We start from the raw sequence: 23,979 nt of genomic DNA, 5'->3' as shown, positions 1-23,979 counted from the left end.
TGTTGTGGCACCAGCACCACAACCACCAAAGATCAATTTTTCTACCACTGTTCAACAATGGCATGTAATTACAATTCTTGATATAATCGTTCACAGCAGGGCGCTCCAGCGACCACCAAGAGTCACTTTGAGGGCTTACAATGTTGTGGCAAAACCAACACCTTGTTCCGCCATTTCTGCAGAGCATATAGGGCAGGCCCCTACTTTCAAACATCCAATTTACAAACATCTCCTACTTGCAAACGGAAGGAGACAACAGCAAGTGAGATGAAAAAAGATGGACGACAAAACAAATTATACAGGGGTGATAACCCTTCCCTATGTTTTCCAAAAAGCTTTAAAATAGTTTTTTTGACTGGAGCTACACTTTAAAAATGTACCAGTTGAAAATTACAAACAGATTCAACTTAACACAACAAACCTACACAGTCCCTGTCTTGTTTGCACCACCTGCATACTGCTGTTCTGAGTATATAGGGCAGGGGTGTCCAAACTACGGCCCTCCAGTTGTTCAGGAACTACAATCCCCATCATGCCTAGTCATGTCTTTGAATGTCAGAGTTTTACAATGCCTCATGGGATGTGTAGTTCTGCAACAGCTGGAGGGCCGTAGTTTGGACACCCCTGATATAGGGCCTGGGGGCCACACGCATTTCCTTTTTTTAATATGGGTACGGGGTTCCCCTAATATGCGTACAAGACCCAAATAGGCTGGTAATGGGCAGGGAGGGCTACCCATGCCATTTTTCTCAATGATTTTCACCCATATTGCAGGAACCAGATATAACATTAAAACCGCAAGCAGTTTTAAATGGTGTTATTTCCGTTTAATGTCATTTTGTGCAGGGACTGTTCTAAACACGGGAAACACGTGGCACTTCACAGGCATACTACAGACACCCCCCAGGCACCATATTTAAAGGAATATTTCACTTTTTTTTCACTTTAATCGTCATTAAAATCAGTGCTCCCGCCAAAACGGACATTTTTTAAAACATTTTAGGCATTGACCCATGTCCCCTGGGGCAGGAGCCAGGTCCCCAAACCCTTTTTAGGACAGTATCTTGCATATTAGCCGTTAAAATTAGCACTTTTAATTTCGAACGTTCGAGTCCCATAGACTTCAATGGGGTTCTAACGTTCGTTCGAATTTGGGGTCCGTTCGAAAGTTCTGGTGCGAACCGAACCGGGGGGTGTTCGGCTCATCCCTACTCAGAGGGGCTGAATACAAATGCACCCCACACTTTTCACATATTTATTTGTAAAACATTTTGAAAACAATTTATCATTTTCCTTCCACTTCACAATTATGTGCCACTTTGTGTTGGTCTATCACATAAAATCCCAGTGCATTTATGTTTTTGGTTATTACATGACAAAATGTGCAAAATTTCAAGGGGTATGAATACTTTTTCAAGCCAGTTTTTTTGCACTGTTATAATGGTCAAGAAGCATGTCTCCATTCTGGTTTATGTACTGTATATTTGTGATTGAATATAAACATCCAGTTTAACATACCCTGAGTGCTAGTTTATACAATAAACCTTTCTGATAAGCTTATATTGATCACAAATTTTGGGCCATATTTTAATGCAAATTTCTCAGATGATTTACTTAAATATAACATTTATAGTCAGGGTGGCCAGAGTAAAAGTTATTTATATCAGAACTAATTGGTTAGATGGTAATACTCATTGATTTTTTTTAAACCTGCAGCATGGAGCCTCCTCAGAGAAGTATGGTGCTGTAACAGTAAAGGCAAGCTACCGGCAATCGGAGCAAAAACTACGAGTGGAGATTCTAAATGCAGTGAACCTACTTCCCCTGGATTCAGATGGTAAGAGAATGTTTATATGGGGGTAGATTACTTATCAAAGAGTTACTTTAGATATCTATTCAACTCTTGAGCGCCATTTCTAAGTGGTAAAGAAACATGACTTAGAAGTGATTTGATAGCATTTATAAGAAAAATGTGACTAGACATATGCAGATCTCAAAGCAAGCTTCTAGGATCTGGTTTTGAGATTTTCTACAATAGTTATTAAGCAATTAAGTTTTAGTGGACCTATAATTGCGGCCTATTACCTACTAAAACAAAAAAAACATGTATATGTGTATGAAGTATCCTTTTAACTATCTGTCAGAGATGTCATTCAAATAAAATACATTATTTACATCTTGAAAAGTTGATCAAGCCAGAAATATACTGGTCATCATTTAAGGGCCATTGTTTGAATCATCATTTTAAGGCATATGATGTATAATTGCAACAAAACTGTTGTGTTATATAATGTTAAAGCAGTATTAAACCATGTAAAAACGGAATATAATGCAGTTTATCAATCATTATATGTGGTGGCTACCTTTGTTTTCTTTTATAGGCTTTTCTCCTTCTAGGACAAAGGTTTTACACAAAAGCTGACCATTGTAGGCACCCCTGCCAGTGTTAAATTGTGTATCTCAACCTTCTAACTGCTTGAATTAAGAGACTTAGCCCTGGTTTACATTGATGCAATTTGGCATGTGAGTTGACATGTCAACTCACATGGCAAATGAGCGGCAATTGCCATCAATGGCAGATGCCCGCTGGACCCGAAAAATAAAAACCACTCCACCTCCTGGGAGGCCTCCTGCCGTTTGCCCGCTTTGCGCTTTGACAGTTCTTGTATAGTCAAGGGGTGGGGCCACCCAGCTACATCACGTGTGACATGTGACGTCAGAAGGGGCAGTGGCACCGGGTGATGTAACCGTGTGGCCTACCCCTTGTCTATATAAGAACTGTCAAAGCGCAGGTGGCGGGAGGCCTTCCAGGTGGTGGAGTTTTTTTGCATGTTTCTATTTTTCCGCTCCAGTGGGTGTCATTTACATCAAGGGGCACTTTTTTTTATTTTTTAATAAAGGACTTGTCAAACACTTTCCTGTGGTTCTTACCTTTTTACACTTTTTTGGTGAATGTGTAGGGGTACCTGATACCCATTCACATTTTATTTTTAATTTTTTTTTAATTGGATGTTTTATAGCAGAAAGTAAAAAATATTGCATTTTTCTTCAAAATGTTTTTGTTTATAGCGCAAAAAATAAAAAAACACAGAGGTGGTCAAATACCACCAAAGGAAAGCTCTATTTGTGGGGGGAAAAGGACATAAATCTTATCTGGGTACAGTGTTGCATGACCGAACAATTGTTACCGTAGTTACAAGTAATGCAGTGCCGTATCGCAAAAAACGGCCTGTTTATGAAGGGGGGTAAATCTTTTGGAGGTCAAGTGGTTAAATGTTTATTTGTAAAACAAAGATTTTATATAAAATCAGAAAGAATGATATACATTTGTTTAAAAACATAACGTAAACTGATATATTATAGTTTTCCATTAAATCCAATTACTCCTTTTGCCCATTTAAAACTGCTCATTCTTTAAGGACCGCCCACAGTCTTTTCACTGGGCCGGGGGCCCTTGCTGTGCTGGATCACATACTGTACATGCGCATGATCCAGCATTACCAGGTAGAGGGCCCCCTGCCCAATCTGAAGCAAAATGGGAAGGTCGGCAATTGTGTTCTCATAGATATAATGCCACATCCAAAAGTATTATAAACAAAAACATGGTAACCTTAAACTGATTTTTAAGGCATTAAATATAAAATATAAAAAGCATTCCAGAGTACTTGAAATATTACAAAATATTTAACAAAACATGTTAAAAACATGATAGATTAACACAAAAAAATGGTTGGAATGTGTACAAATCTGTATATGGAGATACCAATGTTACAGCACACAATCCCATGACATCCTTCACCCCACACGTTTCAGTTAATTTCTTTCCTATGGGGTGTTTCCCAGGAAACATATGTGCATCTATAATGCTATGATATGCAATATCAAAAAACATTATTTCCAAGAGTACATATATTATTGTGAGAAATATTGTTATTTAATATATTAGATGCATTTACATGTGCTAAAGTGGTGTCACAGATGAAACATTTCATAATTTAAAAACAAAGAGTTGTGTCTCATAGAACGATCTTAATAACCCCATAGAGGTAATCTCCTCTGTGTTGGAAATTAATCGAGAAGCCAGAGATGACGGGCCTCCCCTCCCCCAGGAAAGGGCAGACAAGAGTGCTGAGGCCAAACAGGTTGGAAGGAAGGCCTAAACGCAAAAAAAAAATGTAGAAAATGATAAGTGTATATGTTCCATTAATTTGAACTAAGATGTAAATGGTACCATGAAATTACTACCTGATTAGTACATTGATCCGAAATAGGGACGCTAGTGTTCATGTCATATAGGTTTACAATATCTGTATAATAGGCATCTACACTTATATAGCAATTAGTTATAATATAGAACATCCCTATAGTAATTGATGTGTATAGACAGACTTTCTGTGGCTACTAAAGCATTAGTTTAGGCGTTTAAATTGAATCATTACAGTAAGAGGGATTGCGAGAGCACAGAGAATCCTGACATCTAGCTACTATGGCGCAGATGCCATGACTGTGCTGCTGTGTGCTTTATACCTAGTTGCTAGTTAGGTAATTGACACAGCTGACTGCTGTCAGGTGTGTCGCACTATAGGACTGCCTCCCTAATGGCCTTCTCAGCCATGCACGCACCGCCCCATCCTAACCGCGCATGCACGACGTCAGCGCAGCGGAACGGCGATCTGTGCGCGCAGCCCACTGACACACAATGCCTCACCAGCAGACTGCCCATATCCGTCAGAATAGCAAGATGGAGGACAGCTGACCAGAAGGCCTCCTCTGTGCTCCAAATATCTGCCATTGGTTGAGAAGCCCAGGCAGCTTTGTCTGCCAGGTGATTGTATGCATGCCTGGAGACAGAACCAATAAGGGGGAAGGAATAAACCCACCATGACTAGCGACTAGATATTGTATGGGGCTGTAAAACACATAATACATTATAGCCGAGTACCTCCATTATACATTATGTGTCCAAAGGTCGAAATAGTTCATTGCCCCCTAGAGGACGTAACAAGAACTACCATAGAAAGTGAAAAAGTCATTTGGTACAGTAAAAGTTGGTCAGCACGTCCTGGTCAATAATTTATGATGGGACTAGCTGATTGGCTTAGCAAATCACAATACAGATCCCTGTGTTTACGAACAACACAGGGCTCTGTACAGAGAGCAGCAATGTGGTTGTGTTTTCTCCCTGCAAAGCATTGTTAGGCATACAGTTAACCTTTTGATTGCCCCTAGATGTTAACCCCTTTCAAACCATTAGTACAGTGACAGTCAGGGCCGGCCCATCCATTAAGGGTGTATGGAGAGGGGGGCTGTTTTTTTTAAGCACCTGATTAGAGCCAGAGGCTCTAATAGGCTTCAAATTAGGGTGGGCTCGGGATGCAGAGCACTGCAAACCGAGCCCATCCAGGTGTGTTACAGTCAGTGTTACAATAGGGAATGAATATTCCCTATTGTAATGCTGATCCTCCTCCCAGCCAATCAAGAAGCGGGTCTTGAGACCCGTCACTCGATTGGCTGGCTGAAAGGACAGGCGATGCTAGGATGAGGTAAGGATACACACGGCGGAAGAAAGCAAAAGACACAGGAGCCACTGCCCACTTCTTGATAACCGCCACCTAGATGGGTTAAGTGCCGGACCGATCGGCAGACAGCGAGCGGGCAGGAGGGGGTTGTGTGCCGCCCCCCCCCCCCCCCCCAAAAAAAAAACACCAGCCACTGGTGACATTTGTGTCAATATTGATGTCAGTTAGTGTCCCTCCCAGCCAGCATCAGATTTTCCATCACACTCTCATGCTGATCACCGCCATTACCAGTATAGCATCATAGCTGCGTAAATTCCAGTATATATACCATAGTTTGCAGATGCTATGACTTTCACACAAATCAATTAATATACACTTATTGGGATTTTTTACCAAAGAAATGTAACAGAATACACTTTGGCCTAAATTTATGAAGATGTCTCTTTTCATTTATATAATAAAAAAACACCAAAAGAAAGCTCTATTTGTGTGAAAAAATTGTATCAATTTTATTTGTGTATAGTGTTGCATGACCACACAATTGCCAGTTAACCACTTGCCGACCGCCGCACGACGATGTACATCGACAGAATGGCACGGGCAGGCATATGGGTGTACATGTACGTCCCTGCCTTCCCGCGGGTGGGGGGCCCGATCGGTATTTTTCGTTCCGGCACCGAGGAGAGAGGATTGGTGAGTTGTACCAACACGACACTTCACAGTATAACATGCCAGGCACACTCACACCCCCCCTTCACCCCCCGATCACCCCCCCAATCACCCCTGCCCCCCCAGTCACAGTGACACCAATAGCATTTTTTTTTTTGCATTGGTGTCATTTGTGACTGTAATAACTGTTAGGGCAGTTAGGGTTAGCCCCCTTTAGCTCTAGGGTACCCCCCTAACCCCCCCAATAAAGGTTTAACCCCGTGATCACCCCCCCGTCGCCAGTGTCACTAAGGCTGGGTTCACATTGCAGCGGTTTATGAGAACGGATGTGATTCGCACCGCACTGCAGTGCAAATCACATCCGATCTCTGTGCGATTCGAGTTCAGCCATACTGAATTCGCGCCGCACCCGCCACAAATTCGCACGGGACCCTTTTTTTGGTCTGCAGCAGAATCGGATCGCATGGGTGTTCACACCATGCGATCCGAGTTTGCAGATCGCACTGCGATATGCGAACTGATCTGGGGGTGTCATTAACATTTCACTGACACTCCCAGCAGTTCGCATAGGGCAGTGTGAACTGCCGCCGGGAGGCATGCGATACGGGAACCCGCCGCGGATTTGTGGCGTTCCCGCATCGCTCCAGTGTGAACCCAGCCTAATAAGCGATCGTTTTTCTGATCGCTGTATTGGTGTCACAGGTGACGCTAGTTAGGCAGGTAGGTATTTAGGTTCGCCGCAGCTTTTTATAGCGCCAGGGACCCCCATATACTACCGCATAAAGCCCCCTGATTGCCCCCTAGTTAACCCTTTCACCAGTGATCATCATATAACTGTTACAGGTGACGCTGGTTGGTTAGTTATTTTTTTTATAGTTTCAGGGCACCCGCCATTTATTACCTAATAAAGGTTTAACCCCCTGATCACCCGGCGGGTGTCATTTGTGACTGTAATAACTGTTAGGGCAGTTAGGGTTAGCCCCCTTTAGTTCTAAGGTACCCCCCAACCCCCCAATAAAGGTTTAACCCCGTGATCACCCCCCGTCGCCAGTGTCACTAAGGCTGGGTTCACATTGCAGCGGTTTATGAGAACGGATGTGATTCGCACCGCACTGCAGTGCAAATCACATCCGATCTCTGTGCGATTCGAGTTCAGCCATACAGATAGTATGGCTGAATTCGCGTCGCACCCGCCGCAAACTCGCACGGGACCCTTTTTTTGGTCCGCAGCAGAATCGGATCGCATGGGTGTTCACACCGTGCGATCCGAGTTTGCAGATCGCACTGCGATATGCGAACTGATCTGGGGGTGTCATTAACATTTCACTGACACTCCCAGCAGTTCGCATAGGGCAGTGTGAACTGCCGCCGGGAGGCATGCGATGCGGGAACCCGCCGCGGATTTGTGGCATTCCCGCATCGCTCCAGTGTGAACCCAGCCTAATAAGCGATCATTTTTCTGATCGCTGTATTAGTGTCACAGGTGACGCTAGTTAGGCAGGTAGGTATTTAGGTTCGCCGCAGCTTTTTATAGCGCCAGGGACCCCCATATACTACCGCATAAAGCCCCCTGATTGCCCCCTAGTTAACCCTTTCACCAGTGATCACCATATAACTGTTACAGGTGACGCTGGTTGGTTAGTTATTTTTTTATAGTTTCAGGGCACCTGCCATTTATTACCTAGTCTCACTAGTGTACCCCTAAATTTAGGGGTGTCTACTTTCCAAAATGGGGTCATTTGGGGGGGGTTTGTGCCATCTTGGCATTTTATGGCCTTCAAAACTGTAACGCCCTTAGAAAGCCTGAAGGCGGTGCTTAGTTTTCGGGGCCCCGTACGCGGCTAGGCTCCCAAAAAGTCCCACAAATGTGGTATCCCCGTACTCAGGAGAAGCAGCAGAATTTATTTTGGGGTGTCATTTCACATATGCCCATGGCATGCGTGAGCAATATATAATTTAGTGACAACTTTGTGAAAAAAAAAAAAAGTTTGTAATTTTCCCGCAACTTGTGGCAAAATATAAAATATTCCATGGACTCAACATGCCTCTCAGCAAATAGCTTGGGATGTCTACTTTCTAAAATGGGGTCATTTGTGGGGGTTTTGTGCCATCTTGGCATTTTATGGCCTTCAAAACTGTAATAGGTAGTGAGGAGTGAAGTCAAATATTTACGCCCTTAGAAAACCTGAAGGCGGTTCTTGGCTTTCGGGGCCCCGTATGCGGCTAGGCTCCCAAAAAATCCCACACATGTGGTATCCCCGTACTCAGGAGAAGCAGCAGAATTTATTTTGGGGTGTCATTTCACAAATTCCCATAGCATGTGTGAGCAATATATCATTTAGTGACAACTTTGTGTAAAAAAAATAATAAAATTATTTTTTTGTCATTATTCAATCGCTTGAGGCAAAAAAATAAAATATTCAATGGGCTCAACATGCCACTTATCAATTTCCTTAGGGGGTCTACTTTCCAAAATGGGGTCATTTGGGGGGGTTTTGTACTGCCCTGCCATTTTAGCACCTCAAGAAATGAGATAGGCAGTCGTAAACTAAAAGCTGCGTAAATTCCAGAAAACGTACCTTAGTTTGTAGATGTGACAACTTTTGCGCAAACCAATAAATATACAGTTATTGACTTTTTTTTTACCAAAGACATGTGGCTGAATACATTTTGGCCTAAATGTATGACTAAAATTGAGTTTATTGGATTTTTCTAATAACAAAAAGTAGAAAATATAATTTTTTTTCAAAATTTGCAGTCTTTTTACGTTTATATCGCAAAAAATAAAAATCGCAGAGGTAATCAAATACCATCAAAAGAAAGCTCTATTTATGGGAAGAAAAGGACGCAAATTTTGTTTGGGTACAACATTGCATGACCGCGCAATTACCAGTTAAAGCAGCGCAGTGCCAAATTGTAAAAAGACCTCTGGTCATTGACCAGCAAAATGGTCCGGTCTGAATGTGGTTAAAGTAGTGCAGTGTTGAATAGCAAAAACGCCCTGGTCAGGAAGAGGGTAAAATCTTCCGGAGCTTAAGTGGATAAAGTTTGTTTGGGCCAAGATGGCCCAAATAAACTATTTACTACACTAATAGGTACATTTGCTGTACAGTATACAGAGCTGTGCCAGGCAGTGTAATGGGGACATTCTGTTCCACTCCTTTAACAAAATAGAGGGTTAGAGGAGTTGGGCTTAGTGCTGCTCAGCCATTCACCATGTCACAGTCAGGCTTGGAGTCCAGTAGCTATAGCAGTGGAAAGGTTCACACAGAAACCAGCAGGATAAGTGTACAAGCAGATCCTCTGGTCTGTGACGTGGGCTCACCCGAAGTGTGGGGTCTAAGCTCTAACCAGTATTCACCAGAGCTCCTGATGATGGTAATGGGTTTTGCAGTGTGCTAGCGCCAGGCTGAAGTCCGCAGGATTGCCCCACCAGGAGGTGATCAAGTGGGGCTCTGGTAACAGATGTAGCAGGTAGAAATAAAGCAGAAGCATAGTCAGTAAACAAGCCAAAGGTTGGTAACAAGTGGTAGTCAGGTTGGGACCAAGCAGAACCGTAGCCAAGGAACAAGCCAAAGGTCTGTAATGAGTGGTGGTGAAGATACAGACAGAAACAGGAGCACAATGAGCAAGATATTGGCTGGAAAGAGCACAATAATCTGGTAAACAGGAGGTGCAAAGACCTAGTTTAACTAGGAAGTTAATGGGAGGAGTAAGGAGTTAAAGGTTCACTATAAACAAGATAGAAATACAGGCCATACATTAATCAGTTTTCTTTTTCGTTCAACCAATGGGTTGAATTTAAAAAATGGCCCAATTACCCGATCCGCACACTTGAATCGCATGGGGAAATCCCTTCTGCCCAGTTACTGTATTCTGAAAACAGGATGACTCCCCCGCCATCAGAATACACTGATCAGTGTTGCCGACTATAGTCATTAATATGCAATTAACGTTGTAGTGATCTATTTACGGTTGTTCACAGCAGGTGTGAAAGAAGACTGTATTCCAAGAAACTAAATTGGTGGGATAAAGTTTATGCTATCACATGTTTACCTCTATATAATGAAAAAAGGACATGCATATATGACAGTGCAACTGTGCTGTACCAAAGTAAACGTTAATTGTTTTGGTGTCACTTTTAGTTCTCTTTTAGGTTTATATGATTTTATATCTGTTTTATTCACTATTTACTGTATTTGCTGTCATATACTTTCTTTATTTTACAAATAAACATTTAATACATAAAAAGCTTCTTAGAGCATTATCAGTTATATTACAAATTAACTTCTTTCAGCAAAGCTAAAAGCATTTTGGCTAATGATAATAAAAGATGACCAAAGCTCCATCTATTGTCTGGACAAAGGACTATTTGTTGTTGTTGTGCAGTCGTTTCGTCTTTTCCGACTCTTCGTGACCTCATGGACCATAGTGCGCCAGGCTTTTCTATTCTCCACTCTCTCTCTCACAGAGCTTGCTTGCTTAACTTCATGTTCATTGTTTCCCAGCATCAGGGTCATCAGGGTGAATCCTCACTTTGCATTAGGTGACCAAAGTATTTGAGTTTTAGCTTCAGGATCTGTCCTTCCAGTGAATATTCAGGCTTGATTTCCTTCAAGATTGACTGACTGGTTTGATCTTCTTGCCATCCAAGGGACTTTCAAGAGTCCCTTGAACGGCACTCCAACACCATAGTTCAAGAGCATCAATTCTCTGCCGTTCAGCCTTCCTTATGGTCTAAATTTCACAACCATAGGGTACTACTGGGGATACCATAGCTTGGACTATATGGCACTTTGTTAGTAGGGTGATGTCTCTGTTTTCTATAAAGGTTGTCTAGGTTTGCCATTGCTTTCCTCACAAGAAACATGCGTCTCTTAATTTCATGGCTACAGTTAATGTCTGCTGTAATCTTGGAGCCTAGGAAGATAAAATCTGTTACTGTTTCAGTTTCTTCTCCTTCTATTTGCTAAGGAGTGATGGGACCGGTTGCCATGATCTTCGTTTTCTTAATGTTCAATTTCAGGCCAGCTTTTGTGCTCTCCTCTTACACCTTCATTAAGAGACTCTTTAGTTCTTCTTCACTTTCTGCCATTAGTGTGGTATCATCTGCATATCTCAGGTTGTTGATATTTCTCCCAGTGATCTTAATTCTGGCTTGTGATTCGTCGATCCTGGCATTTCACATGATGTACTCTGCATATAAGTTAAATAAGTTGGGTGATTAGTATACATCCTTTCCGCACTCCTTTCTCAATTTTGAAGTCAGTTGTTCCATGTCCTGTTCTAACTGTTGCTTCTTGACTTGCATAGAGGATTTTCAGAAGACAGGTGAGGTGGTATGGTATTCCAATTTCTTTCAGTATTTGCCACATTTTGTTGTGATCCACACAATCAAAGGCTTTACTGTAGTCACTAAAGCAGAAGTAGACATTCTTCTGGAACTCCCTTGCTTTCTCTACGATCCAGCGAATGTTGGCAATTTGATCTCTAGTTTCTCTGCCTCTTTGAAATCCAGTTTGTACTTGTGGTAGCTCTCAGTTCACATGCTACTGAAGCCTAGCTTGTAGAATTGTCAGCATAACCTTGCTGTGTGAAATGAGTGCAATCGTACGGTAGTTTTAACATTCTTTGGCGCTGCCCTTCATTGGTATCGTAATTTAAACTGACCTCTTCCAGTCCTGTGGCAATTCTTGAGTTTTCCAAATTTGTTGGCATATTGAGTGCAGCACTTTAACAGCATCATCTTTTAGGATTTTAAATATCTCAGCTGGGGTACCATAACTTCCTCTAGCTTTCTTATTAGCAATACTTTCTAAGGCCCACTTGACTTCACTCTCTAGGATATCTGGTTCAAGATCAGCATTGCATCATCATGGTTATATGGGACATTCAGATCATTCTTGTATAGTTCTTCTGTGTATTCTTGCCATCTCTTCTTTATCTCTTCTGCTTCTTTCAGGTTCTTACCATTTTTGTCTATTAGCATTCCTACCTTTACACAAAACTTTCCCTTGATATCTCAATTTTCTTGAAAAACTCTCAAGTCTTTCCCATTCTGTATTTACCTAACTAGAAAAAAAAATGTTTTAACGTTTTTTCGTTATGACGATTATAAACTTAGAAAGAAATAATGTACAAAGTCCTAATACATTACCTTTAACTAGCAATATTTGAAAATAAATTGCACTCATCTCATTGATCACCTTTGTGTTTACGCAGGGAGCAGCGATCCCTTTGTACAGCTGACACTGGAGCCTAAGCACATTTTTCCAGCAGTGGAGCCACGCTGCACACAGATCATGAAAAATGAGCTGAACCCTCTTTATGATGAGACATTTGACTTGTGAGTGATTCTAACATATTGAACAAACATAAGGAACCCTGAAAAATAAATATCAATGCGGTTATTTCAGTATGAACATTAGATATAGACAATAGAGTGGTCATGTATATGAACAGACATCATCTTTTTTTTTTTTTTTCAGTCTGGTGACTCCAGAGCAATGTGAGGTTTCTGGAGCCTGTGTCCTACTTACAGTGTTTGATCATGACACCCTTCTTTCTAATGAACTGGAGGGGGAAGCTTTTCTAGATCTTGCAGATGTGCCAGGTTTAAAAGATGACACGGTGACCAACATCCCACAGAAGCGGCTGCCCCTCAGTCATCCAAAACACAATGGTTTGTACTCCATTTCATGACATCACTGGTTTATTTTTTGGTTATGATGCTTTAATACCTTATACAGAAAGCCTGTCCCTGAATCACATCTTTAGACCAGTCTTATTATTTTTCTATTTGTTAATAACTGTGCATGTACATACCTGGGGCCTTCTGATTATTGCAATTCCAGAGAATGAGGGTGGAGTTGGGGGTGGGGTTAATCCATACTTGTAATGTAGATTGTCACACTGATGGGTGTGGCCAAACTATTATTAAAACTGAGAGGGGCTTAAATGCTAGGTCCAGAATCTACAATAAAGTACAAAAAACTATAAAAATTAAAATATAAAAAATATACAAACTAGGCTGTATATGGCAGCAGTGAGTGTACCAGGGTGCCACAGCTTTTTCAATCTCTGAAATGTGGGGCCACACCTTTTTCACTCACTACTGCCACTGCATTTATTCTGGTAATAACCTAGCAACCACATAGAAATCATGGCCTTGCTGGTAAGCTCACTGGTATGTACATAGTTTTGACTAATGATCTCCATTAATAGGTTTAAACATTTCCCATCCACCCCCCATGGCCCTTTAACTGGGTCTAAAAGCTGTTAGTCGGATAGATTTTTGGATCACGTAACCACTGTGATTGGCGTTCACAGAGGTCACATGATTGGGAGCCTGTCTTGGTGACTCCCGATCATAACTAGAGACTGGGAGCTGTCATCTAAGGTGCTCTCAGCACAGAAACCTCAGCTGCCATGGACAGATATGTGCAGTGTGTGGGCAATAGAGCCCACCCTCCTTGCTGCTGCACATATGTGTTACATGGTCAGCAAGAGGTTGAAAGAGAATGTGATGCTTCCTGCCTTAAACTGCAGTGCTCTGTATTGGAAGAGCTAAGTAAAAGCCACACCCCTTGGCACAGGAAAGGGGATGGACTATGTCCAGTCTGTTACACCAGTCTACTGTACCTATTAGACCGCATAGTCATATTTAGATCCCATGCACAACCACTGAAATCTAGAGCAGTGGTCTCCAAACTGTGGCCTGGGGGCCAGATGTGGCCCTTTGTTTATTTTTATCTGGTCCTTGGGGCACTATTTTCATCCACTGATACCAACAATGGGACTTAATTCCCCCCACTGACACCAACAAACAGAATTCCTTCCAATGACACCAACAATGGGGCACAATTCCTCCCAGTGACACAAAATATAGGACACAGTTCCTCCCAATGACTCCAACTATGGGGACCAATGACACCAATGATAGGGCACAATTCCACCTACCTACAACAACGATGGGACGCTATTTCTCCCATTGACCCCAAAGATGGTGCATTGTTTTTCCCACTGATGTCAGGACCTTTTCAACTTCCAGTGGCCACAGTCTGGTCCCCTTAAGTCTGAAAGACAGTAAACTGGCCCTTTGTTTAGAAAGTTTGGAGCCCCTGATCTAGAGTAAGACTAAAACAATAGAGATTGTTAGCACAAAATGACTGCATATCTATTTCTGTGACTTTAATTGGGCTTTAATACACATTTTTTAAAGGTCTCTTGCTTGGACAAAATAAACATTTTTGTTATGAATAGACTGGAGACATCAGTAGCAGACAGCAAGCCAAACAAAACTAAACATATCCATTAATGGCAATCAGATAACTCTGCAGGACACAAGCCAACGTCACAATGACAGGACTGTTAGTCCTTCCTGTTTTGCAAAACATTGATAATTAGCAGTGTGCCTCTCATTTCAGGGGATCGAATCCTGCAGCTCTTGGAATGTCGTCGTTCTGAAAAGGAAGCCGTCCTGTTTGTCAAACTTCGCAGGCAGAGAGCTCGTCAGTCAAGGGAAAGTGAACGATGACCTTGGCACAGGGAAGGCAAATATGGAACAACCTGTCATTTACTGGCCAAGAGGCCCTTTCTGCACTCAGTGTACATTAGCAAACCCTCTACATAGACTAAAGAGGAACTCCAGGCAAGCTGCTAAAGATACAGCTGAAATGTGTATGTCTTTACCTTTTTTCAGCCAAGTTATCAATAATTTTGTCTTGCAATTCCACACATTTTCCATGCTGCACAGCTAGAACGAAAACTATTCCTGTATTCCAGCCAATTCCTGATATAAGTTTTGCTTTCTGGTCTCTTCTTTGCTGAATGGACACAATTGAAGGTGCCATCCAATAACAGACTCCTGGCAGGTGAACAGCCGGACTGGTGTGTCTGGGGCCCACCGAAGCAAGTGGGGAGGGTCCACCATGTGGCAGATTGTTAGTAGAGATTACTGCGATTGGGCATAGTTAAAGTGGTATTGTTTAACAGCTGCAGCTTATTCTATATACAAATATAGGACCAGACCAGTTTTCATTCAGTTTTTCAGGAGCAGGAAATCTGACCCAACCCACACTTCACTGCTATGATATATACAGTATGTTTCACAAAATTACAGAGACTGTTACCATATTACATATGACTGTCAGAAAATGCTCCCAGAGACTGTTCACATGGAACAGAATCCTGTCAGAAACTGTTCGCATGAAAAAAAAATTCATGTCAGAGACTGCTCACATGGAACACAATCCTGCCAGAGACCGCTCACATGGAACACAATCCTGCCAGAGACCGCTCACATGGAACACAATCCTGCCAGAGACTGCTTACATGGAACACAATCCTGTCAGAGACCACTTTAAACTAAAACCACTCTCAGAGACTACTCGCATGGACCAAAATCTTGTCAGAGACCGCTTGTATAAGGCAAAAACACTCTCAAAGGCCACTTGTGTAAACCAAAGCCTCTCTCAGGAACTGCTCGCATGCAAAAAATCCAGTCATAGACCACTCACATGGAACAGAATTCTGTCAGAGATTGCTTATGTAAACCAAAACCACTCAGAGAAACTGCTCACATGGGACAAAATCCTGTCAGAGACTGCTTGTAATAAACTAAAACCACCTGCAGAGACTGCTCGCATCGACCAAAATCCTGTCAGAGACTGCTCGTAATAAACTAAAACCACCTGCAGAGACTGCTTGAATGGCCCAAAATCCTGTCAGATTCCACTTGTATAAACCAAAACCACTCTGAGACCACTCATGTAAACCAGAACATGTTTTAGAAATTGCTTGCATGGAAAACAGTCAGTTAGAGACTGCTCACATGGAACAAAATCCAGTCAGACTGCTCTCATGGAAAGAAATCCTCTCAGAGACTGCACACGTTCAACATTGTTGTCTACTGACAGAAAATGTTTAGTAGACAGAACAATGTACACTTAGGTGAAGTCAATAGTATATATAAAGGACCAAGCTTCTCCCTGCACCAGCGTATAGGTAGGTTAAATTGCTGTACATATCAGACCTCCCAACTGAATTTGAAAAAGAGGGACAGCAAGGAGAAGAGTTATGTGGCACACGTGTATTTAGCTGCTTTCTTGGAGTTCCGCTTTAACTATTCCCTTCCTCCTATGCAGCACCACACTGGCTACTACTATCTGATTCGACTATAAAAATGTCTGGATAGTAAAAACATTGTACATGTTCAACACATGCCTTTAAAATGTAAGAATTGTCAAAGGCAAAGATGTATACTTTATACAGCTTGCAGTTTATACAAAAAGTCAAATATATTTCATTTTTATTGTATCTGTACAAGAATGACTTGGATTAATAAAATATATATTAAAAATTAAAGAGAAACTTTTACAGCAGTCCTATGTAAAGCTATGCAGAGCAAAGTAAAAGAGGCATTTGTTAAAGAGTAACTTCACTTTTGTTGAGAAAAAAAAACATTCCCCTCTCTATGTACATTGCAGGGATTGTACCAATTGTGAAGATTCCTACCTTTCTGTGTCCATGTGCAAAGTGAATGTGAATGGGAGTGATTATATAATTATCAGTCAGCTGCTGTACCTGCAGGGTTCTGATGAGGAAAGTGGCAGTGTCTGCATACCTTTAGATGTGACTAAACCCTTTGGGAAAAATCTTATAACTGAAATATTTGTTGCAAAGGATGCCCAAAATCTGATTCGTGCTACTCCAGGAGTGACGTTAAATACCCAACACTTTCAGGTATGGGTAAGCATATGATTCTCTCCAATATGACAGTGCTGGTGCCTCATGCTTGGCCCACACTGTTACATGGGGGCAGGAAAGAAGTCAATAGCCCTGTGTAAGTTCCAACAAATCTGTTGGCATGTGGGTTAGTGCCCCCTTATGACCATAGGTCATCTTATTGAGAACCAACAACGGTAGGTGGTGTCATTCCTACTCTTTCAGCTAGCTGACCACCATGTCCCAGCACTGACTTGGAGACATTTGAGAGTAGTGGTTAATGTTTCATACTCTGGTCTAGGGTTGTCAGTGGTGTACCCCAAGGTTCAGTGTTGTGACCCTTACTTTTAAAAGTACCATTTCAGTCTTTGCAGATGACACCAAGCTATGCAGTGGAATTACGTCCTTACAGGATGCCTCCAACTTACAAGCCAACCTCAATGCACTGTTTAATTGGGCAACTGTGTGGCAAATGAGGTTTAATGTTGATATATGTAAAGTTATGCACTTGGGAATAGAATATGCATGAATTATACATAGTAGGGGGAGTACAACTGGGGAAGCAATGGTGGAGAAGGATCTAGGTGTTCTGGTCGATCATAAGCTTAACCACTTCAATACTGGGCACTTAAACACCTTCCTGCCCAGACCAATTTTGCGCTTTCAGCGCTGTCGCACTTTGAATGACAATTGCGCAGTCATGATACACTGTACCTAAATGACATTTTTATCATTTTTTTCCCACAAATAGAGCTTTCTTTTGGTGGTATTTGATCACCTCTACGGTTTTTATTTTTTGCTAAACAAATAAAAAAAGACCGAAAATTTTGAAAATTTTATTTTTATTTTTTTGTTCGTTTCAAAACTTTGTAAATAAGTAAGTTTTCTCCTTCACTGATGGGCACTGATGGGGCTGCACTGACAAGGTGGCACTGATGGGCACCGATGAGGTGGCATCATTGAAGTGGCATTGATGAGGCGACACGGATGGGCACTGATAGGTGGCACAAATTGGCACTGATAGCTGGCACGGATTGGCATAGATAGGCGGCATGGATGGGCATGAATAGGCAGCAAAGATGGGCATGGATAGGCGGCATGGATGGGCACTGATAGGTGGAACGGATGGGCACTGATATGCGGGCGGCATGGATGGGCACTGATAGGCGGCATTGTATTGTATTATACTGTACTGATGGATGCCAATCAGTGCCAAACAATAATGCATGCCAATCAGTGATGCCCATTGTGGGCACTGATTGGCATCCATTGTGGGCACTGACTGGCATCCCTGTTGGTCTAGGGTGGCATACCTGGTGCTGGGCATCCCTGGTGGTCTGGTGGCGTCCCTGGTGGTCCAATGTGGTCATCCTTGGGGGGCTGCACTGATAATCGATCAGCACAGACCCCCCTGTCAGAGGAGCAGCCGATCGTCTCTCCTCACGTCTGACAGACGCAAGTGAGGAAAAGACAATCAATGGCTCTTCCTATTTACACTGTGATCAGCCGTGATTGGACCTAGATCGTAGTTGCGGTGTGTCAGACTGACGCCCCGCAACAACGATAGTCTCGATGCGCGCCCCAAAATCCTGATTGCGTCATATGACGTCCGGTCAGGATTTTGAAACCACTATGCCGTCGTGTTTCTGCTATAGGGCAGGTGGCAAGTGGTTAATAATAGCATGCAATGCCAAGCTGTGGTTTCCAAAGTGAGCAAAATCCTTTCTTGTATTAAGAGGTATGGACTCCAGAGAGAGAGATATAATTTTGCTACTGTACAACTCATTAGCAAGAATCTCATCTGGAATATGAAGTTCAGTTTTGAGCACCAGTTCACAAAAAAGGATATCGGGGGAACTGGAGAAACTGCAAAGAAGGGCAATTAAACTGATAAGCGGCAAGGAGGAGCTCAGCTATGAGGAAAGATTGGAGGAACTGAATTTTCTCTCTCTTGCGAAGAGGGGGGATATGATGGACATGGAAAAAAAAAAGTGAACTTGGTGTTGAGTTATTCACTGTAAGGCCATCACAGAAAAAAAGGGGGCACTTTTTTTACGTCTGGTGGAAAAGGGATTTAATCTCCAAATATGGAAAGGTTTCTTCACAATAAGCCCTTGTACACACGGTCGGACATTCCGACAACCAAATACGTCTGATTTTTTCCGACAGATTTTGTCTGACGGATTTTGTCCGAAACTGTTGCATACACACAGTCGGACAAAGTTGTCGGAAAATCTGATCGTTCAGAACGTGATGATGTTATTTCGTTATGACGGGACTACGTTCACGCTAGTAGCCAATAGCTTTGGTGTAGGAATTTGATCTGAGCATGCGTAGCACTTTGTCCGATCGGAATTCTCTACACATGATCGGACAAAGTCCGATCGGATCATGTTGTTGGAAAATTTTATAGCCAAGCTGGAAAACTTGGTCCGACGGATATACCACGGAAACAGTCAGATGGAGCACACACACGGATTATCCGACAACACGGTCCGATCGGACATTTTCCGTCGGAATGTCCGACCGTGTGTACAAGGGCTAAGAGCTGTGAAAATGTGGAATAGACTCCCTCAAGAGCTGGTCCTGTCCATCTTAGTAGATTGCTTTAAAAAAGGCCTGGATTCTTTTCTAAATGTACATAATATAATTGGCTACTAACTTTTATAGGTAAAGTTGATCCAGGGAATATCCGATTGCTTCTTGGGGGATCAGGAAAGATGGAACAAATTGGTTCATGCTTTGCTGTGTTTTTTTTTTTTTTGCCTTCCTCTGGATAAACTGTCAGTAAAGAAATGTGAGTAATGTTTATATAGGATTGTATCATTTTTTTTTTCCCACTTTTATTGGTTGAACTGGATGGACTTGTGTCATTTTTCAACTAGGCTAACTATGTAACATTTCAGGAGAGACAGTACAGAACTCCAATCCTCCTACTAGCCCTGACATAAACAGGTCCATGTACACATTGCCCTAGGGCCAGGATAAGAGCCACTCCAGTACACGTGCAAGGCCTTGCTACTCAGTGGTTACAGGCCAGGTCTCTGGGACTAGTCTCATGCCAGGGTTGAAGACCATATTACAGTAGTGTTCAGTGATTCATATAAAGTGCTAAGTGTACAAGATAATAGACTCCAAAAAATTATTCAAATTCATACACTAAAAACACAGTAAAATACAGAATCTAAAGTGCTAATAGTGGAGTATATAAAAACTAGAATTGTATTTGCTTACAGCCAAAGTAAGGTACTCACGTAAAAGCAGTTAAAATGAAATAAAACACAAAATTAGTAGGGAGCTCACAGCCTGAAGTCACTTCCGGTGCCCATCTATTTTGACGCGTATTGTCTCGATCACATGACTTCATCAGGGTAACCTGATCGTATCATAATGATACGCGGTGGAATAGACGGGCAGCGGAAGTGACGTCAGGCCGCAAGTTCACTGCTCAATTTGTGTTTTATTTCATTTTAACTGTTTTTATGTGCGTACCTTATTTTGTCTGTAAGTAAATACATTTCTAGTTTTTATATACTTCACCATTGGCATTCCCCGTTCTCTTTTTTCCATTGTTGATGTGTCTGAGAGAATCTCCATCACTGTTAACCTGTGTGGAAGAGACACATATAAATGAGAAGCATTTACCAGGATATCAGGCTCCATATAGATCACCATCCATAAAGAAACATTTAGGGAGACCCATTGCAGGATCCCAGAAATCCAGATTACCCCTGGTTATCTTTATGCTGTTACCTTATAGTCGTAAGGTAAGGAGCCACTACACCCTTAGGTGTAACTGCACTGAAGAAAAAGATCACTTATTCACATCATCACAACACAGAATGCCAGTTGGAATCCAGCACTTCACACTGTGTTCACCAGCAGTTGTTTAAATATATATGTTTACTTTCAACATCGTATCACTAGCACAGTTCAGGCTAGTGTCAGTCTTTATGCTATCCTATATTGGACTATTTGCACCTATTGCACATGGGCAGTTCATCACTTATCTCTTTGATTACTTAGCACTTTAGATTCTGTGTTTTTAGTGTATGAATTTGAATAATTTTTTGGAGTCTATTATCTTTTACACTTAGCATTTTTCACATTATTATAAAGATCAATAGGCATATAACAGTATACTACTGTGGTCACTCAGCGGGTGCCCAGTGGATGGTGGTGTGTAGATATTAACACAAGAGGAGTGGAACAACTGGCCGGATATCCGTCCTGTCGTCTCGGAACCAGCATGGGACACACTCGGAGTGTCATCGGAAGTGACGTCAAAACATGGAGCTAATGTTTGAAAGCATCCACTTCTTCGTCAGATCTAAATTTCTATTGATCTCTGGGGGAGGTGCTCTGCCAGGTGTGGGGAAAGTTCTTGCCTCTGAAGTGGTCATAGAGTATATGGACCAGGTGATGTCTGGGTCTACACTTGAATTTCTGACACCAGTGCATCATCCTGATCATAGCGAGTCCAAACACAACATGGCTAAAGGCCCAAATAAACTTTTAGTAGGTTCTTAGATGGTTTAATGAGGCCAGGACATGCTATTTTGCTCCTGCATGTAGCTTATAGTGTGTACTGTCAGAAGGAATAACTGTCAACTCCACAAGAGTACTATTTTGGCTCTTATGAGAGATGAAATTCATTCCCTCTGATCTTGGGCAAATGAGTGACAATCCAAGACAGTTTAATGCCCTAGCAGTCACAAAGTCTGAGGCTTCTTTTGTTGGCATGTCCCCCCCAGTGAGGTGATAATTTATTACCTTTATCTATAGACCCTAGCTTACAGGATCTTGTCAGGGAGCCTGAGGGGGTTTCTTGTTGCCCCCACATTTGTCCATAATACTAGAGCTCCTTGAATGAATGATGAACATAGCCTACTAATATATAATAAGACAAGAATGGGTGAGTATTTGCTTCTGGGGAGGGGTAAATTAGGCAACCCTTTTACTTTGCTCTGCATGGGCAAAGGATAAAAGTAATTTTAACAGCATGCACAGGAGAGGAGATGGGTAATAAACAATAAATACAGTGTATTATTTTGCTGCTCTGCATTAGAATATCATATTTGCAAAAAAACTAGAATGTTACACTTTAACATGTACTTTGATGTACAGTAATCCATTAGTACTGCAGATAGCTCAGAATTCTGCGGACATCTGCCTATAGAACCGTTTGTTGTGGTCACTTTGGTGAGTTGGCATCGCTTCCCCAATAGACATAATTGAGTTCCAGCTGACATAAAATATGGGATATACCAGTTGGATGAAGGAAGCATTGAACTGGTGAAGAAGTGGCATATCATCCGATACCTCATGGAAGGACAGACTACCCTCATCCCAGTCCAAAAAGATGCCAAGTTTTTCCTGTAGTCCTGTGGCTACTAAACTTCTCTGACCATCATGCCATGCATAACAGCGACTGCTGCTCCATTCTAGACACCAAGACTTTGAATTTCTACCAGCCAAGCAGTAGCTCTGGTGACCTTTTCGAGAGATATTATGATAGGTGACACCTAAGCTTACTCGATTTCCAGACAGATGGACCTCCCAATAATGTCTCCCATGGCCCATTGGTTCCCTGCCAAGAACTTGGGTGTAATGGTCAAAGCGCCCGGGATGGTCTGAATAAGCCTGGGGCTGCAGCTTGCACAAAACTCTGTGATTTCCTTGCGTAAGACATAAGTTGTGGTGGGCAGTTTCAGGGTCTAATGTGACTTCTCGGAGATCTAAACATGACAAAGGATAGCCGTCAGTTAAATTGACAAACATGGATAAGTAAGGGTAATTCTTACACTTCAGATATCATGAATAATTGTCTTACACTGAAGGAACTCGGCTCGTATCCGTGGGATCAGAGGCTGCAAGGGACATCCCCACAGTTTAGGTGGTGATATGGGGTAGCTGGATTGTGTACACCACACTGTAAGACAAAATATGAGTTTTACCAAAGCAAGCAAAGTAGTACTTCAGCCAAAATAAGATAAAAATCAACAGCCCATTAAAAGGTAGAATAACAAGACACTGGAGAGATTCCCATACACAAACTATAAATTAAAACTTTGTATGTGGCATGAGTATGCGTTAGTTGAATTATTTATTTGCTCTATCAGTGGCCAAATATTAGATAGTTAGTTCAACCTGGGAGGTATGACCAACATCAATGCCCATAAATTGGTTGCTTTTAAGTCCATCTGCAGCTTTAGTCTCCATGATACCTACAATGACTGTGATCTCACTCAGGTTTAGTTGTGTTATGTTATATGTTATTTGTGTTTAAGTCGATTTCACATGCTTACATCAATCTTGCATGCCCTTGCAATAGATGTGAATAACATACAATACATGAAAATAACTCATTCCTCACTACTTGTATGCAACTCCTCTATATCTAACCGCCAACCACCGTTTGGTTTGTACCCTTGTTTTCCTGATATTCTATAAACTTAATGGAAAACCAATAGGATTAGGCTGGGTTGTGCTGTCGCCCCTCTCCTTGGCACAGACTGTTCCCATGTGGGGTGCCTGGGGGGTGGGGCAGCACCACACACCCTATGCTTGGTACTCAGTGTATAGTTTATAATGTTCACTTATATCTGATAATTTGCTTTTTTAATCACCCATACTCAAATGATTCTCATCACTGTGTTTTATTGCATGACAGATTCTGTTTAACTGTACCTTTTTTGTTCAGGTGAAAAGCGTCAATAAAAACTATTGGGATTAAAAAATAAAATAAAAAAAAACAACTTTTCCTATAATATTCCGATTCCAGCTCAGCTTCCAATCAAAACATTATCCTCACAGTACTTCTTCTGCCACTAGATGTCTCCAAGTCAGATGGTCATCATTATTCAACCCACTTACTCTGAGCCCAGGTCATCCTTGAGGCTGCTTTCCCACCTGGGCGTTTGCTAAACGCTTGACAAAACATAAAAATATGAATTTTGCCACTTGTTTCAGAAATACACTGCAAACTTGCTACAATCATGGGTTGGGTTTGTGGTGCCATTAATTGTTAATGGCACCCCAAGCACAGGTAGCAGATGCGCGTTTG

At 41.9% G+C, this 23,979-nt stretch overlaps 2 protein-coding genes across 3 annotated transcripts in view; one reads left to right on the top strand and one right to left on the bottom strand.

Annotated features, from left to right (window-relative positions):
• The window catches only part of UNC13D (unc-13 homolog D), a 297,875-nt gene extending 277,802 nt beyond the window's left edge, over window positions 1-20,073 (top strand). For both annotated transcript variants that reach the window (XM_077459688.1, XM_077459687.1), the window contains 4 exons: window positions 1,717-1,837; window positions 12,411-12,534; window positions 12,677-12,870; window positions 14,615-20,073. In XM_077459688.1, coding sequence (XP_077315814.1) covers window positions 1,717-1,837; window positions 12,411-12,534; window positions 12,677-12,870; window positions 14,615-14,724 — 549 coding nt within the window. In that variant the 3' untranslated portion in view covers window positions 14,725-20,073. The remainder of the gene's footprint in view (window positions 1-1,716; window positions 1,838-12,410; window positions 12,535-12,676; window positions 12,871-14,614) is intronic.
• Window positions 20,074-20,406: 333 nt separating this feature from the next.
• LOC143935658 (E3 ubiquitin/ISG15 ligase TRIM25-like) overlaps window positions 20,407-23,979 on the bottom strand; it is a 45,577-nt gene continuing 42,004 nt past the window's right edge. Inside the window, exons 4-5 of the mRNA XM_077459689.1 lie at window positions 22,747-22,845; window positions 20,407-22,651 (exon numbers count right to left, since the gene is read on the bottom strand). Of these exons, the coding sequence (XP_077315815.1) occupies window positions 22,065-22,651; window positions 22,747-22,845 (686 nt within the window). The 3' untranslated portion in view covers window positions 20,407-22,064. The remainder of the gene's footprint in view (window positions 22,652-22,746; window positions 22,846-23,979) is intronic.

The sequence above is a fragment of the Lithobates pipiens genome, unplaced genomic scaffold (genome assembly GCF_037356315.1).
Source record: "Lithobates pipiens isolate NorthernLeopardFrog02 unplaced genomic scaffold, aLitPip1_a1.2 Scaffold_28, whole genome shotgun sequence".
Taxonomy (NCBI): domain Eukaryota; kingdom Metazoa; phylum Chordata; class Amphibia; order Anura; family Ranidae; genus Lithobates; species Lithobates pipiens.
The sequence above is the reverse complement of the archived record's forward strand: the minus strand, read 5'-3'. Positions and strand labels throughout refer to the sequence as shown.